Here is a 14,719-nt window from a genome sequence, read left to right on the forward strand (position 1 = left end):
AGAAAAAAAGTGTTGGGGCTGCTCCCTGGAGGAGCAGTTTGTTGCAGATTATATAGAGCCCTAGAGACCTCAGGAGCAAGATTATAATATCCTTTCCCTTTCTACTCACCTCCCTTTGTACCATAAATGTGCCCATAATCTCTTGTCTCCTTCTATCAACCTGACCCTCATCTCTCAAGAAGTATTATTCCAACTTCCTTGTTCTGCCCAGATAAAAAGGAATGAAAAGAGGATATGGCCCTGACAGTATTGATTAGAGTTTATTGCTGTTTCACAATAAGGCCCCTTAACCCCCACCCCAGGCAAGCAGTGCAAAGTACAGATTTTACCTTCTCCCCTGCCCCTCTTCAAAGCCTAAAACACTGAAACTTATGCAGATCTGGGGATTACTTGTCATTATCTAAATGAAGGTATCTGAAAACCAACAGTAATCCTGCCTCCCAAGTTTATCAGGGAGGGAGCCTATGAGAGAAGCAAAATTCGGTCTTGCGGGAACTCCTAATCCCAGAGGGGGTGTTTTACAGCTCTCGGGCATGCCTTATACGACTTCAGCTGTGACCCACACAAGGAAGGACGCCAGAGGAAAGCTACCTGAGTCATCCATGGCTCCCTGGTCAGAGCTAGCCATGACGAGGACTTGTACCTGCATATACCATTTCCTTGTTCTGAGCTGGTATATTTTTCTCAATTATTACATCTCACAGCAAGGAGGGGACCAGCAGAAATCCAAACTCTTTCTAAATGGTGGACACTGGAAATACTTGACACTCCTAAATCTGGTAAGTCCATATGACCGTACCAGGAAGCAAGCTCTTAGTCTCTAGTATCAGCGTTTTTACACATATCACCTTTGACTTTTGGTAAATACAAAATTCCATCCTTTGTCTTCCTTCTTCATTGTCTTTGGGTTTTGGCTTTCTTTTTGACTTGACAATTGGCTCCGAGAAATCCAATTCAGAGGTTTTCAGTAGCTATGTTTTGTGCTAATTGTTAAACACTCTTTGAAAAGAGTCATATCTTGGAGCTCTTCTCAGATGAGCTCAAATGGAAAGACTAAATTAATGGTTTCACCATGGGATTGACTACAAACACAAGCGAGAATTTGAACTTTGCTTGGGGAAATCTGTGAGGGAAGGCAGGGTGGCGTATGTTGCGTGGGAAGCACAATTTCCAATGGGGGAACGATGCCATTTTCCAGCACAGACTAACAGATTTATCTAAGAAAAGCAAACACATTTTGCCATGTTCAGATCCCACTTCAATTTTTTATAGGCTCAGGCTCCATCTTAAAGGATGAGTCACCCAACCAAATGGCAAATACACATTTTCAACAATTTACCAACCAATCCTATGACTTGATTCTTTCTTGTCTCTCTAGCCCAGCTGACCACATTCTGATGAATGAAGTGTGAATGAATGGGAGAAAAATAGGTTTTTAGAAAATGTTTTGGGAATATGTAAAAATATTAAAGTTAAAAGTTAAAAATAGTACATCCTCTGGGGATGCTAATTAATGTTTGAGATTTTTTTTTTTTTAAACTAAGACCTAGGGTGCCATAAAAACCTCTGATTTCAGAAACCGGGCAAAATATTCCAATCCTTTGGAATCACAATCCTAAGCAGAGGTTATGCATGATCAGAAAAATTGACACTCTGAAGTGCTAAGGAGAAAAAAATTCAGAAGGTTCAAATCCAAGCAACCTGGAGGTTCTGCTTCCTTCTTTCTGGCCTTTTGCTGGCTTTTGATTTTGGCCTGAAAGCTTCAAGCTTGGGCAGCTCTAGTGTCCTTGAAATTATCAAGGTGACTGCTTCTTTCAATCATGGGATTTTATGAAACAAACACACAAATAGAACACCACAAAGAAATGCTTTTGTGGAGCTAGAATAATGTAGTAAAAACCTCAGCTTTGTCTATCTATTGGCTTTATATTTAAAAAGTCAATGAAAAGGCAGAGTGCCAATAGCCAGGACTGCTGATGGAATCTAATCCAAATTCCAGTATGGATGTCCCACCTCACAGTAAGCGTGGCTGAGAACAGACTTACCACCTACTCCCACAAACTGGCTCCCTGACTTTCTCATTCTCAGTTCCATGCCCCAGAGCCCTCATATTTCCAAGAATGGAAAAAGCCATTTATCTTGTCAAAGACTATTCTTTCCGAACATTAATCTCTTTTTCTCTTCCCTGATGAATCAGCTACCAAATCCTATGTTTTGTTTTGTTTTGTTTTGTTTTTTTCTCCCTTAGGTTCATTCTTTCTTCAGTCTTACTGTCCCATATGACAGGCAATTATTAATTTGTACCTGGGTAATGAGATGATCTCTATATCGCCCTCTTGTTACCCATCTATCCATTTATCTCTCAGGTTTCAGATTAATCTTCCCAAAGTACTGGGTTGGGTTTGGTTTTGTTATAAACATCAGGAGCTTGCTTGCCCAGGATGGTTCTGCTATTCAAGAAGCCACAGTGGCTTTCTCCTACCTTATAGAAGTAATTGCACACTCCTGACTTAAGAGCTCACGTGTCTACTCAGCCCTCAGGCCCTATTCTTCCCAGAAAAGATGGTCTCTTCCTCAGGAAGGCCTGTGATTTCTCCAGCATCGGTCTCTAGGCTTCTTGTCATCACCTCCCTACCCATGTTCATGTCATCTTTGGATGGAAGGCCTTCTTGCCTCTCCACTGCCTTGCCACTTTCATAGACCATCTGAAATCCCATGTTTTCTTAGAATCTCTGCTGACCACCTCCAACCCACTTTTTTTTTTCCAACCCACTTTTATTTTTCCTTTCCCTGAGTTTTTACAGCATCTCTCAGTCTCTGCTTATTTATGTAATTTATGTATAGTATTATTTTCTCATTTCCACCCACATGTGAGTCTTAACATGTAAATGGCTCTAAAGCAGGAGTTTTGTCTCCTGACATTCTATGATTCTTCATTGTAGTTGCCCTAGTAGCTGGCGAGGAGGACCCCCAGAAGAAAAACTGAGCAACTTGGTAGGTTGACTGCACTTGACCTTCAGTGGTTTCTGCCTTCTTGAGCACTATTATCTCTTCTGACATCTTTTGGCTCTTGAAACAAGCAGAGAGGGACTCACCTGTGGCTGTTTCCTTTCCTGGCTCTGTTAGGTGTCATCTTGAAAGTATGACTTAATGCAAAGTTTTCTAGTTGGTGAAGATGGGTTGACTGTGTTTCGGGGGATCAACTTAAAGATAGATTCCAGGGCACCTGGGTGACTCAGACAGTTAAGCATCTGCCTTCAACTCAGGTTATGACCCTCAGGGTCCTGGGATTGAGCCCTGAGCGGGGATTCCTGTTCAGTGGGGGGTCTGCTTCTCCCTTTCCCTCCCCAAACTGTGCTCTCTCTGTCTTCTCAAATGAATAAATAAAATATTTAAAAAGTATATAGATTCCAAATATGTTACTTTAGGTGAGATCCTGGGCCTTAACATTTCTTGCTCTTGAGGTATCATGGGTTGATTTAATGGTTCTGTTTCCTAATGATTAAGTCTCATAACTTGCTGTAATACTCGTAAGTGTATTTAAACTTGTTGAAGTCAGTACCCTGACCTGCTTTCCAGGAAATTTACCACCCTCTCTTTCAACAGCTTTAATTTTTATTTGGCGGAATATCAGTTATGCCTCATTTCAAGAGCACAACTCACCTTAGCGCAGATCAACATTCTGAGCATCCCCATTTTCCTCCTGAAGCTTCATAGGGCTTTCAAAGGGAAGGCACACAGCATTGGTGGCAGGGCATAGAGTGGGAAGGGTGCCACTGAGATTTGGTCACAGTGGCCAGTTCCTGCCTAGTGCCTGAGAAGAGTAAAGAAAAGTGAGGGGAGAAGTGAGTTTGAGCCTAATGAGGGAATATGTCAACCCCAGGGAAGAGGCAGTCAATTCTCTGTTGGGAGGGAGAGGCTGTGTAGCCTCATGGTTATAAGCATGAGCTCTAGGGTTATGAGTCTCTGGGATGGCACCTCAGCTCTACCACCTCCAGGGGCTGTGATCCTGGGCTAGGTACTTCATGTTTCCAAATCTGCCAAATAGAAATAAAAGCAGTCATCACAAAATGGCCATGAGGATGCATGACTCAACATGCAGGAAGCTCTCAGAATGCTACACACACTGGATGATGAATAGAGAAGATAGGGAGGTGGTGGTGAGCTTCTAGTCATCTCACCTTTGACTGGAGGTCATGCAGAGGACAAAGTGATTTAGTGGGATATCAGTTGGTGGGTCATGGATCCAGGCAAGGGTCACCCACCCAGCTCACTGCTGGTTATCTCCTTCTGCAGGGTGCACGTTCCAGCTTCCCAGCCAGCAGTTGGCCACTGTGGAGCCACTGTTAGCTGTGCAGGTACAGGCTGCAGGCACTGGGGCAGTCTTGGGAGTAGAGTTGGCAGGCTCAAGCAGAGAACAGTGAGTCGTGCTGAATGGGGAACCCCCTGAAGCTGGGTGTGGAGACATGGCAGTGCTGTGGACATCCTCAGGTTGCTCCTGTCAGCTCAGGCTTCCAGTGCCTGAGACTTCCACAAATATTGTGTCCCCTCCTATCGACTCCATTTCCATCCAGGGACTGCCCCTGACCTCAGGGAACATAAACTGGGAGGTGGAGGTTGGAGGGGACTTTTAGCTACAATTGAGCTTGTTGGCTTTATGCAGGTTGCCGGGTTTTCCTCTTTTTAAAATAAAGTTCCTCCTGAAACGTTGTGCCACATAACTGGGATCTCCAAGGGAGATTCTGGGTGGGCCCCTCCCCCCTTGACTGACAGAGACATGACCTTATCCTCCATTTATCATGAAGTTGTCCAAGCCTCCTGCATCTCTGACCTCATTTTCCTCAGGCTGTCACCCTGACAACAGCAACTTCATCACATAGGTCCTTAGAGATAGCAAAGCAGGGCCAGGGAAAAAGAAATCCTTATGGACCCTCAATTGGCCCAAACTCCAAATGCTGCTCACGGACAATGAGAAGAGGATCCATTTATGTTACAGGACTCACTTGAGGCCAACCTTTAATTTCCATCATCAGGTTAATACATTACTCTGTGGAACCCTTAAGCTCAACAGAGTCAGAAACACACTTAACTGTCTATTCACAAAAAATGCTTAAGCCCACGGTTTTCAGCTCTCAGTTGGCTGAAAGGATGAGAACTGATGGCAGGAAATTGTCACCACCAGCACCCAAAATAAAATAACTAACTTACTGAACCCACGATGTTTTGGTAGGCTCTTTACACACCATATAGAGCTCGGTGATTGAAAACTCAGCCTTTGGAGCCAGGCTGCTGGGGATGAGGGGAGGGGGGGATTCCTGGTTCTGCTGTTCACTTGCTGTGTGATCGTGAGTTACCTAACATCTCTGAGCCTCAGTATCTTCATATGGAGTGGATCCTGTGATGGGGCCCCCAGAATCCCCAATCTCCCCAGCATCAAGGTATTCATGCCCCACTTCCTGGGAGGAGTGTTGGCTGCTGATGACTCACAACTGAGGTCCTGTCCCAGAAATGCCCTTAGCAGAAGGGAACTGTCTCGACAAAGCTTGGGGCTCTCCTTGGGTTTGCTTCATCCAATGACTAGTTGATTTGGAGTAGAAAGGCTGGGCTCTAGGACAATTCTGAAGAGCCATCTCAGCTCTAGAGCTCCTTTGGGGACCAGCTGATTCCATGCAACTGCATTGTCTCTCATCTTTTCCTGCTGCTCAGTCCTGCTCCCACCCCCTCCTTCCCTCTCTCTCACAGTTGTTTCAAGAGCACGCCTCGGTGAACACTCTACAGGCAGATCTAAGAATCTGGTTCTGTTTCCCAAGGAACCTGACCTACATGATGTAAAATAGTAAACATACAGAAAAGTCTCTTCCTCCTCTTTATCCTCTCTTCTTCCAAATAAAAACATGTGAGAACAGAGTCTCCCTGGCCTGTACTATGTGTAATAGTTTCCGAGTTTCTGCCACCTTAACGGGCACCCTGTGAATGTTGATTGCATGAATAAATGACCAGAACATGGGTCTACCTGGTCTGAAGCACTTTTTAGGAAACCCCATCCCACCTGTAAGGGAGTCTCCCCACAGCAATCCTGCTGTTACTCTGAGGCCAGTCATCAGCAGCTATGCAGCCCTGGATGAGCATTCTTAGAATTCTTCTTCCAACCTGTCTTTCAGTGTTAGTGGTTTCTTTTTTTCCCCTCCTCTTCATGCCAGTTTATATTCTTTATATCATTTCTTCTATGTTTTTTTATCTCAATTTCTTATGTAAGCTAAATGCACATGAACGATGCTTGAAACAGTCTATTATATATAGTGCAGATCTATTTTAGCAAAGGTCTCCTCTACCTGTCCCCAAATACCAATACCTTCATCATCGCAGCAGTTATTTAAAATACTCACCACAATTGGTCTCCATTTGCTGTTTTATTCTGGAATCATCTCCTACTGCAAGTCTTGCATCATTTTGAAGGCAAGACCTAAGAAAGTCCCAGCCTGTTCGAGTCAGGCACAGAGCTGGGCTGGGCGTTGGATGGCTTGACTCATCCAATAAGATCTGTAATGTCTTGTTCAGGAAACTTGTGGAATCTCCCTCTCTGGAATTATTTTTTAAATAGAAGAAATTCTCATTTCCTGAGATAGTTGAAGAAGGTTCTGGCTTACAGGCAAAGAAATTAACACGATGACTTAGAAAGGCGAAGTTTCCATAATTTCAAGATTTTTGTGAATTTGTGATGACACGTGAATGTAAAAACAAAATTTCCTTTAGCGATGGTTTCTTAAATTGCACTACTTATAAAAAATGTAATTCAGCCTTCCCAGGTGGTAAATTTGTTAGCTAGCAGCAAACACGGAAGCCAGCTAACAAACTTAGACCAGCAGCATTTCAGAAAAAGGCACAAAGAAAAAACAAACTTAGAAAAGAATTGGTAGGAGATAAATCACAGAGCAGTAGCTCTGAAATAAACCCTAATCGAGAGGATAGCATTAGCTCTGCTCTCCTGGGCAGCCAAAATAGTTGAAAAATGTAAATGACAGTCATTTTGTAAGATTCTTAAAAGAAGGCTGGTTGTTGCTATCTTAATGCTCTACTGTGTTGGTCTGCTCCTACTGCCATAGCAAAGTACTACAGACTGGACGGCTTAACAGAAATTTATTTTCTCATAGTTCCAGAGGCTAAAAGTCCAAGATCAAGGAATCAGTAGGGTCAGTTTCTGTTGAGGCCCCCTCCTTGGCTTGCAGACGGCCACCTTCCTCTCCCCACCTCTTCACATGGTCCTGCTTCACTCGTCGTGTTGTCTGTCCTAGTTTCTTCTTCAGAGAAAGACCCCAATCATATCGGATTAGGACCCACCCTTACTGACCTTATTTTAGCTTTTTTACTTCTTTAAAGACCCTATCTCCAACCACACACACTGAGGGTTATAAACTCCAACATAAGAATTGGGAGAGGGGTATGGGGGACACAGTTCAGTCTCTGATAGTTACCATTTTCTCCCTTGGCTGTTCTTTCTGTGCTTGTTTTTATAGACATTTCATTGTATTGTCCTGAGAGAATGAGCAGACCCTGTCACACTGGGTGAGCTGATACCAGCCTGTCCTTGAGGCCCTCCAAGAAGGCTCCCCATTGATTGAGCTCATAGCACCTCCCTCTCCTTGCCCTCCAGCTCTGCTGCACGGCTCCTCTCTGCCCTAGTTCTGGCTTATTTATTTCTCTTGGCAACACCCTAGCGCCTCCCTCCTGAGCTCCTTTGTGAGGGCTCCACAAATATTCCTTGTTGATACAGATGATGGCATGTCAATGCACATTGAGATCAGTGGGGACAAGGTGCACACAGTTGGCGTATACATGTGAGGGGGTGGGGATGGGGGCGGGGATGGAGGGCTGGAGGGCTGGGCAGGGAGAGGTGTCGGCAAGTTTGAGGCATGGGGAAAAGTTGTATTGATGAAGGGGGAGCCGGGGAGGCTCTGAGTAATGTGTTCTCCCCTAATCCAATTTCCACATTTTTGACTGGAAGAAGTCAGAGAAAGTTAGGATGAGCTTGACTCATGGTGACTCTGGGACGCTCTTGCTAAGGAAAGCAGTCACATGGACTTCACATGCTGGGTGGAGGCGGCCTCTCCCCAAAGACAGAAACCCTGGCAGGCTCTCAGTGCTCAGTACGTGATTAATTGCTATGTTTATAGAAGAGTGCAGGCCTCTTCGCTGGGGCCTAGGCCCCATGCCTGTCCTTCCTAACTAAAGCAGCTGCCTGCTGTGGCCTGAACAGCTGGAAGTGAAACCTGGGTGAGAGGAGAGCTGCTCCAGTTGGGGCAGGGGTGGGGGGGAGTGGTGGGAGGAGGCCACTTCCTCTATCATCCATGTGCAAAAGACTGCTCCAAATTCTGCAGCCTGGGGGCTGAATGTCAAAAGTTGATGACCAGTATTGGGGTGGTCACCTCTTCATGTCAAAACTGTTGCCCACCCCTCTCTGGAACCACCCTTCTGACTCAAAGCTTCTTCCTCCCTTCAGGGACCATGAGGCTCTCGTACCTTTCTCAGTTTGCTACCATCTGATCATTCTTTGCTACCTTGCTGCCCCCTTTGCCCCCTCATGACCCTTAGTTGAGGGGTCTTGCCCCTCACTTTCCACCTCTCTCTCTCTCTTTCTCTCTCTCTCTCTCTTTCTCCAAGCTCATCCCATCAGAAGGGTTCCCTCCCCGGATCTCCACTCTCTTGGGAAGGCCAGATCCAAATGTCCAAATGGAAGCTCCTCTAGGTAAGTGGCTCTCCACCCTAGCTGTCTCAATTAGCATCACCTGGGAGGATTTTTAAAAATTCTGAAGTCCAGACCACACCCCCAGGAAATTAGAGTCTCTGGGGGCATAGGTTGAAAATTGGACATCAGTATTTTTCAAAGTCATTTTTAAGTCTCCCACCTGGAGATACTTGTCTAGAAAGAATACTTGTCTAGAAGAATCCAACTGCCCACAGTGCTTTATCTGAATTGTTCTTAGAAACCCGACTTTTTTTTTAAAGTCTGACTCAAGAACCAGACTGGGTTTCAAATCCCCATTCACCAACCATGAGACTTGAGGCAAGTTTGTTCATGTCTCTGTGCCTCAGTTTTCTTATCTGTAAAATGGGTTGTGAGAGAGCATGATAATAGGACTTACCTCATAAGGTTATTATGAGAAATTAAAAACCTAGATCAGTGCCTGGCACATAACAAGAAATCAATGAAAGTCCGTTATCATAGCTTTGAGTAGTCAGTAGGAATTTTCAGTGATAAATTTATGTCTAATCCAGTGAGTGATTCCAGAACTTTAGCATATATAAGGATCACCTGGAGAGTTTGTTAATAAGTTCCTGGACTCCACTCCCAAAAATTCTGATTCTATAGTTGCGTGGGGCTGAGGTCTTGTATTTCTCACAAGTTTTGGGGTGACTGGTGCTGCTGGTCTGAGGACCCAGCCGGGCATGTCGCTGGCCTAATTCACCTCTGGATCCTCCCTCACCCACCCTCTCAGGCTAGAGTGACAGAAGGCCAACTCTGCTAGAACTTTTTTTCTGGGAGTCCAGACCTCAGAGGTCATTTCTCAACAGCCAACCTGATCCATCCTGAAAGCAATGCTGTAGGTTCCAGAACTCATACTCTTAGAGTCCTGACTGCCCCTTTTGTACCAACCCAGAGCTTTCAAGGAATAGGATGAGATCTAATGCAAGCGCAGTTTAAAACCAACCTTAATTCTACATTGTGACCTACTAAGCTTTCAATCAGAAGCCATAGGTTTGTGCAAAAGAGTAAGAATGGGCAAAGTTTGCCTTTATCTGGTCTTACTTCCCGGAAGAAGGCCTTACTTCTCTTTTTCCTCACCTCAAGGATCTCATGGTACTTAGTGATGAACAGAGCCCCTGGCTTGCCCTATCCCTGTGGATTTAAATCACTCCCTTAGCCAGATTTTCTTTGCAAGGGCTTCAAGTACCCTGTTTCAATCAAAGAAGGACATTGGCTTCTCCCTCAGGTAAGCAAGACACCATTTTGTGCATCTCCCTCGAGAGCACAGAGCTCCTTTGTGGTGCTCTCGACCCTGATTCCGGCTTCTTTAATGAGATTGCAGCACCGGGCATTTAACTTTTTTTTTTTTTTTTTCCTGGGAAGACGTCAGAACATGTCCACCATTGTGTCTGGCTCTTTGCCCTTGTCTTGTTTATTTGGTTTTGCCCACCTCCGTGCAACTAAGGTATCTATCTCATTACATTCTCCTTTTAAGCTGACTCTTTATTTTGTTTCCATTTTAGCTTGAGTCCATTACACTAAATACTGTACACATTATTATCCCCTAAACGACTTTACTCAATCAGTTTTAGTGAGCAAGGTCAGGGCCCACTGAGCTGGAAGACCAGCCCTTAAATTGGCTCTCAACCAACACAGCCAACAGCCCCCTCCTTCTCAAATCAACATTGCTCCCAGAGGGATGGAGCTTTACGTCAGTGAAGAATGTATTAATTAAAGCAAATGAAAATGCCCTCATTTGTTGTAATGAATTTAGCTCTTGCAGGCCATTTTCTTCGGGGTCGCCTGCGTGGAAGATGTGCTAAAAAGAATTAAGGGAGAGAAAGACATTAAGTTCATGACCACCTTCAGAGACCTGCTTTTTACCACGCTGGCTTTTCCAATCTCCACAGTAAGTCACAAAGATGTGTTAGTAATAGAATACACTTGTCCATTTAAATGAACAACACTTCTCCTGGGTAGCAAGGCTGTTCAGGTGCCGATTATTGGGAACCTGAGCAACTGCATTTGCATGAATGTCTTGTCTGAGGACTGCACCATGTTGCCCAGTGTCATCAAGAAATAAGGCTCATTACTGACCAGAATTATCACTGCCTTCTTATCTTTGTAAACATTTGATTCAAGATCCTTATGGATGTCTAATGGGGAAGTTTGAAGGATCTTTCTTAATCAAGCTACAACTAAGATAGCCTTGGCTCCATCAGAGTCCTGGGAATGCAGGGTGCTGGGGAGACAGATGAGTCATTTTTCCTTTTATACATCTTCTTTTACTTGCTACAATGAGCATATGTTACTTCTACAAGTGGAAACCATAAAAAAGGGCGGGGGGGGGGGTATGAGAACTTCAGAGTTGGCTCATGGAAAAGACAATTGGGGAGAGAGCAAGACAGTCTGTCCAAAATATCTAGTGTGGGGTGCACAGTGAGTGCCTCATTCATTTTGTTGAATGAATGGACACTGGAAAGAAGCACGACATCTGCCAGCGACAGCAAGTGGATTTGCTGATCCTGCCCACGTCTCGATGACATTGCTCCGTTTTCATTCATTGGTTAGAATGGAAACAAATTGGGATGAAGCCTGTCGGCTGCCCAGCACTGCCTATGCTTAGAAATGACTGCATCCCTCTGCCTGTCCTGGTCCTGCATCCTATAGTATTGAAACTTCAAACTTAAGTGCAAAATGAAACTGCCCAAACACTGACAAGTTCTCAGATAACAGCAAGTCCTGGCATTCCAGTTGTACTTCGCAGGATACTTCTCCCTCTACCCCCATAAATATAAAGGCCCGGTTTTTAGTCATAGTGGAGTTTGTTCATTTTTTTTAAGGCTTAGAAATCGAGCCTTTGGAATTTAAGAAGATAGGAAGATTAGAAAATTAATGGTTATTTTTCTCCCCACCTTTACATTGACTTTGTAACACAGAGGACAGACACTTTGACAAGACAGCCAAGGGGCATGAGCAGATGAGGATCGTTCCAAAGCTCTGAGCAAGGGGGAGATACAATTCTCATTAACTGGCTTCTGATTATCCTGGGAGCTTGTCTCTTCTGCCCTCCCCCAGTGTCCCTGTGTCCCCTTGCCATGCCTACTTAGAGGGTAGGCAAGGAAGTCTAAGACTCAAACCACTCCAATGTGGCTGATCTCAGTACTCCCAGTGAAAGCTTAGACTAGAGAGGTCATTGGTTAAAATAAAATGACTTAATGGTCTGTGAATCCTGTTTATCTATATCCTCCCTGTCTGCCACAAGGACAAATAATTGATTCCCAATTCTCTGGAATCCCCAGAGAGTGGACATAGCAATTAATTCAATAGTCAGGAAGGTTGTCTTCATTTTACATTTCTATGATGTGTCTATAGGATATCTTTAAGACTGATTGTATCTATTTTTATTTTGCCATGTTTCCTTGGTTAACTGAGAAAGTTCTATGGAAAACAAACTTAATGATGCTATTTTTGTATTTTATTTTCCAGTTTGTATTTTTGTCATTCTGGATCCTCTTTCTTTATGATCGAGAGCTTGTTTACCCTAAGGCCCTAGATGGTATCTTTCCAGTATGGCTGAATCATGCAATGGTGAGTAAAGGGCAAATTCAGTAACTGAACAGAGATGGCATCAGCTTCTGTACTGAGAACTCCAAAATGCTTTATTTACATTTCCAAACTTCTCATTCCCCAGCCTCCTGTTCACTCCTCCCTCTCAATCCCATCACTGTTTATTTAAAGAGTACTCTAAGAGGATGCCAGGGTGGCTCAGTCAGTTGAGCATCTGACTCCTGATTTTGGCTAAGGTCATGATCTAAGGGTCGTGAGATTGAGTTCCATGTTGGGAAATCTGCTTGAGATTCTCTCTCTCCTTGTCTCTCCCCACTTGCTCCCACTCGTTTGCACTCTCTCTAAATAAACAAAATCTTAAAAAAAAAAAAAAAGGAGCACAGTGAGGATACAAAATGAACAAAAACAGCTATTATAATTGGAGTCACTGCAAGTAGAGGTGATGTCCAGGCAACATTTATTGTAAGTTGCTTCTAAAGTCATTGAAAAAACACCCAATAGTAAGGACAGGCAACTTCTTGTCAGCTGTAGTCTTCAGTGAATAACATATAATAAAATTCTGATCTAGGAAAGAAGTCAAGCCACCTTTAAAAAAAAATCCATCCCAACACCCAAAGAACATCTCCTAGCTTATCAGCAGCTCTTTAGCTAATACATTTCTAAGACCATTCATCACAAATGCACTCATTCTTTACCTGTCTCTATGGATTTATTCCCATTTGGTTTTTAATTCACATGTTTATTTTTGAGGGGTTGAAGAGTAAACAAAACCTGTTCTGAGAGATTCAGGTCCCTGGTATCTGAATGCCAGTAACAATGAGCTGGACAAGCAGTGCTGGCACACGGGTGGCCCTGTTTTGGATGAAAAAGGAGGTCTGAGTCATTGGCACTGCATATATGCAGGAATCATTCAAAGTCCTAGCTCAGCTTCTCAATATTTACAAGTGCATTTTCATACTAGTCTGGAGTTCAGAAGAAGGTCTTGGATTCTGCAAAACAAATGACATTTAAAAAAACAGGGGACATCACAAGAGAGAAAATGAAACTCACATGATTACCAATTTGGAAAAGCAACTCCGCTAAGTCTACACCCCCTCATGTGCCCTGCCTCCAGAAAAATGTACCTTTATTTTATTTATTATTTATTTATTTATTTATTTATTTATTTATTTATTATTTATCTATTTATTTTTGTACTTTCACTTGAAATATGTACTCAGTGAGATACTGATTATTGACAAAGATAGCCAAGTTCTGATCTAACTCAGAGTTCAGGACCAAAAACTATAAGTCCCTCCTCTCAGGGACCCCTCCCACCACCTTCTTTTGCTCAGACCACCTCCTCACTTTCCCAAATTCCCATTAACATTAATCTGAGACACACATGTAGGGAATATTCCTGCTTTTCAAAGGCACTAATTGCTGTGCTAAGCTTGCTCCTCAAGCACGAGCTCATTTAATTCACACAACTTTATTTAGGGGACAACCATATCCTCCTTTTTATAATTAGAAAAAAATAAAATGCTCAGAGAGGTTCAGTGATTTGCCTGGGGCTACCAAGCTCATAAACGGGACAGTTGGATTGAAATCCGAGTCTAACTCACTCTTCGTTGCTTTTTGTTACAATAAGTGCAAAATTTGTAGTTTGATCTGGTTTCATAATTCACCAGGCAATCAAAAAGAATGTCACTCTGCTTGATTAACATAGCAAAGTGAGAATTCTCACTTAAAAAAAAGAAATCCAGAATCCCCATCTGTATGGTAATAAGCCAAAACTTGGCTTAAGAAAATGATTTGGGACAAGTGACTGAACTAGATGTTACTAAGATGTTACTAAGGCAGAGTGTAGGAAGTGTCTTCTATTTGGATCCAAACACCTATATCGAACACCTTTTTCATGGCTTTGTGAGCTCTTGTAGGAGTTTTCCTACAACCATTACAAGCTTCCTACCTCTCTAGGGTTCCATTTTCCACATAGAAGTGAAGTTGGATTTCTTTCAAACAGTTGTAATGGTGATGCCCAGCATTTGTGACCTTGCTAAACAGCCATATGGATTTTTGGTAATTTTGGAAGCAGATAATTGGACAATGTACATCATATCTGTGAACTAATTAGCAAGGCAGATATTGTACAACGAGGGTCTTAAGATATTTTTGTGCCTTCACCATCTGAGGGTTTCTGTTGACTCTGCTCCTTGTCCCATGGTCAACCAAGTAAATCCTTTAGAGAGAAAGGGCCAGAGTCAATGGGGGAGTGACACTGGTGACAAAGAGGAGAGGAGGAAGCAAACTCCCATGGGTCAGACGCAGACTCTTCTGTGTTTCTGTTCATTTAATTGGAGAAACTCCCAACAGAGCCATTATGGAAAAATATCAGCATCAGCAAAACTGGCATTGGGTGTCTGG

The 14,719-nt window shown here is 43.5% G+C and overlaps 1 protein-coding gene across 1 annotated transcript in view; it reads left to right on the forward strand.

Moving 5' to 3' along the window:
* The first annotated feature begins 353 nt into the window (after positions 1 to 353).
* Positions 354 to 14,719, forward strand: part of LOC121501024 (androgen dependent TFPI regulating protein) — a 62,450-nt gene continuing 48,084 nt past the window's right edge. Inside the window, exons 1-3 of the mRNA XM_041773135.1 lie at positions 354 to 779; positions 10,518 to 10,652; positions 12,233 to 12,334. Coding sequence (XP_041629069.1) covers positions 465 to 779; positions 10,518 to 10,652; positions 12,233 to 12,334 — 552 coding nt within the window. The 5' untranslated portion in view covers positions 354 to 464. The remainder of the gene's footprint in view (positions 780 to 10,517; positions 10,653 to 12,232; positions 12,335 to 14,719) is intronic.

The sequence above is a fragment of the Vulpes lagopus genome, chromosome 10, assembly GCF_018345385.1.
Source record: "Vulpes lagopus strain Blue_001 chromosome 10, ASM1834538v1, whole genome shotgun sequence".
NCBI classification, from domain to species: domain Eukaryota; kingdom Metazoa; phylum Chordata; class Mammalia; order Carnivora; family Canidae; genus Vulpes; species Vulpes lagopus.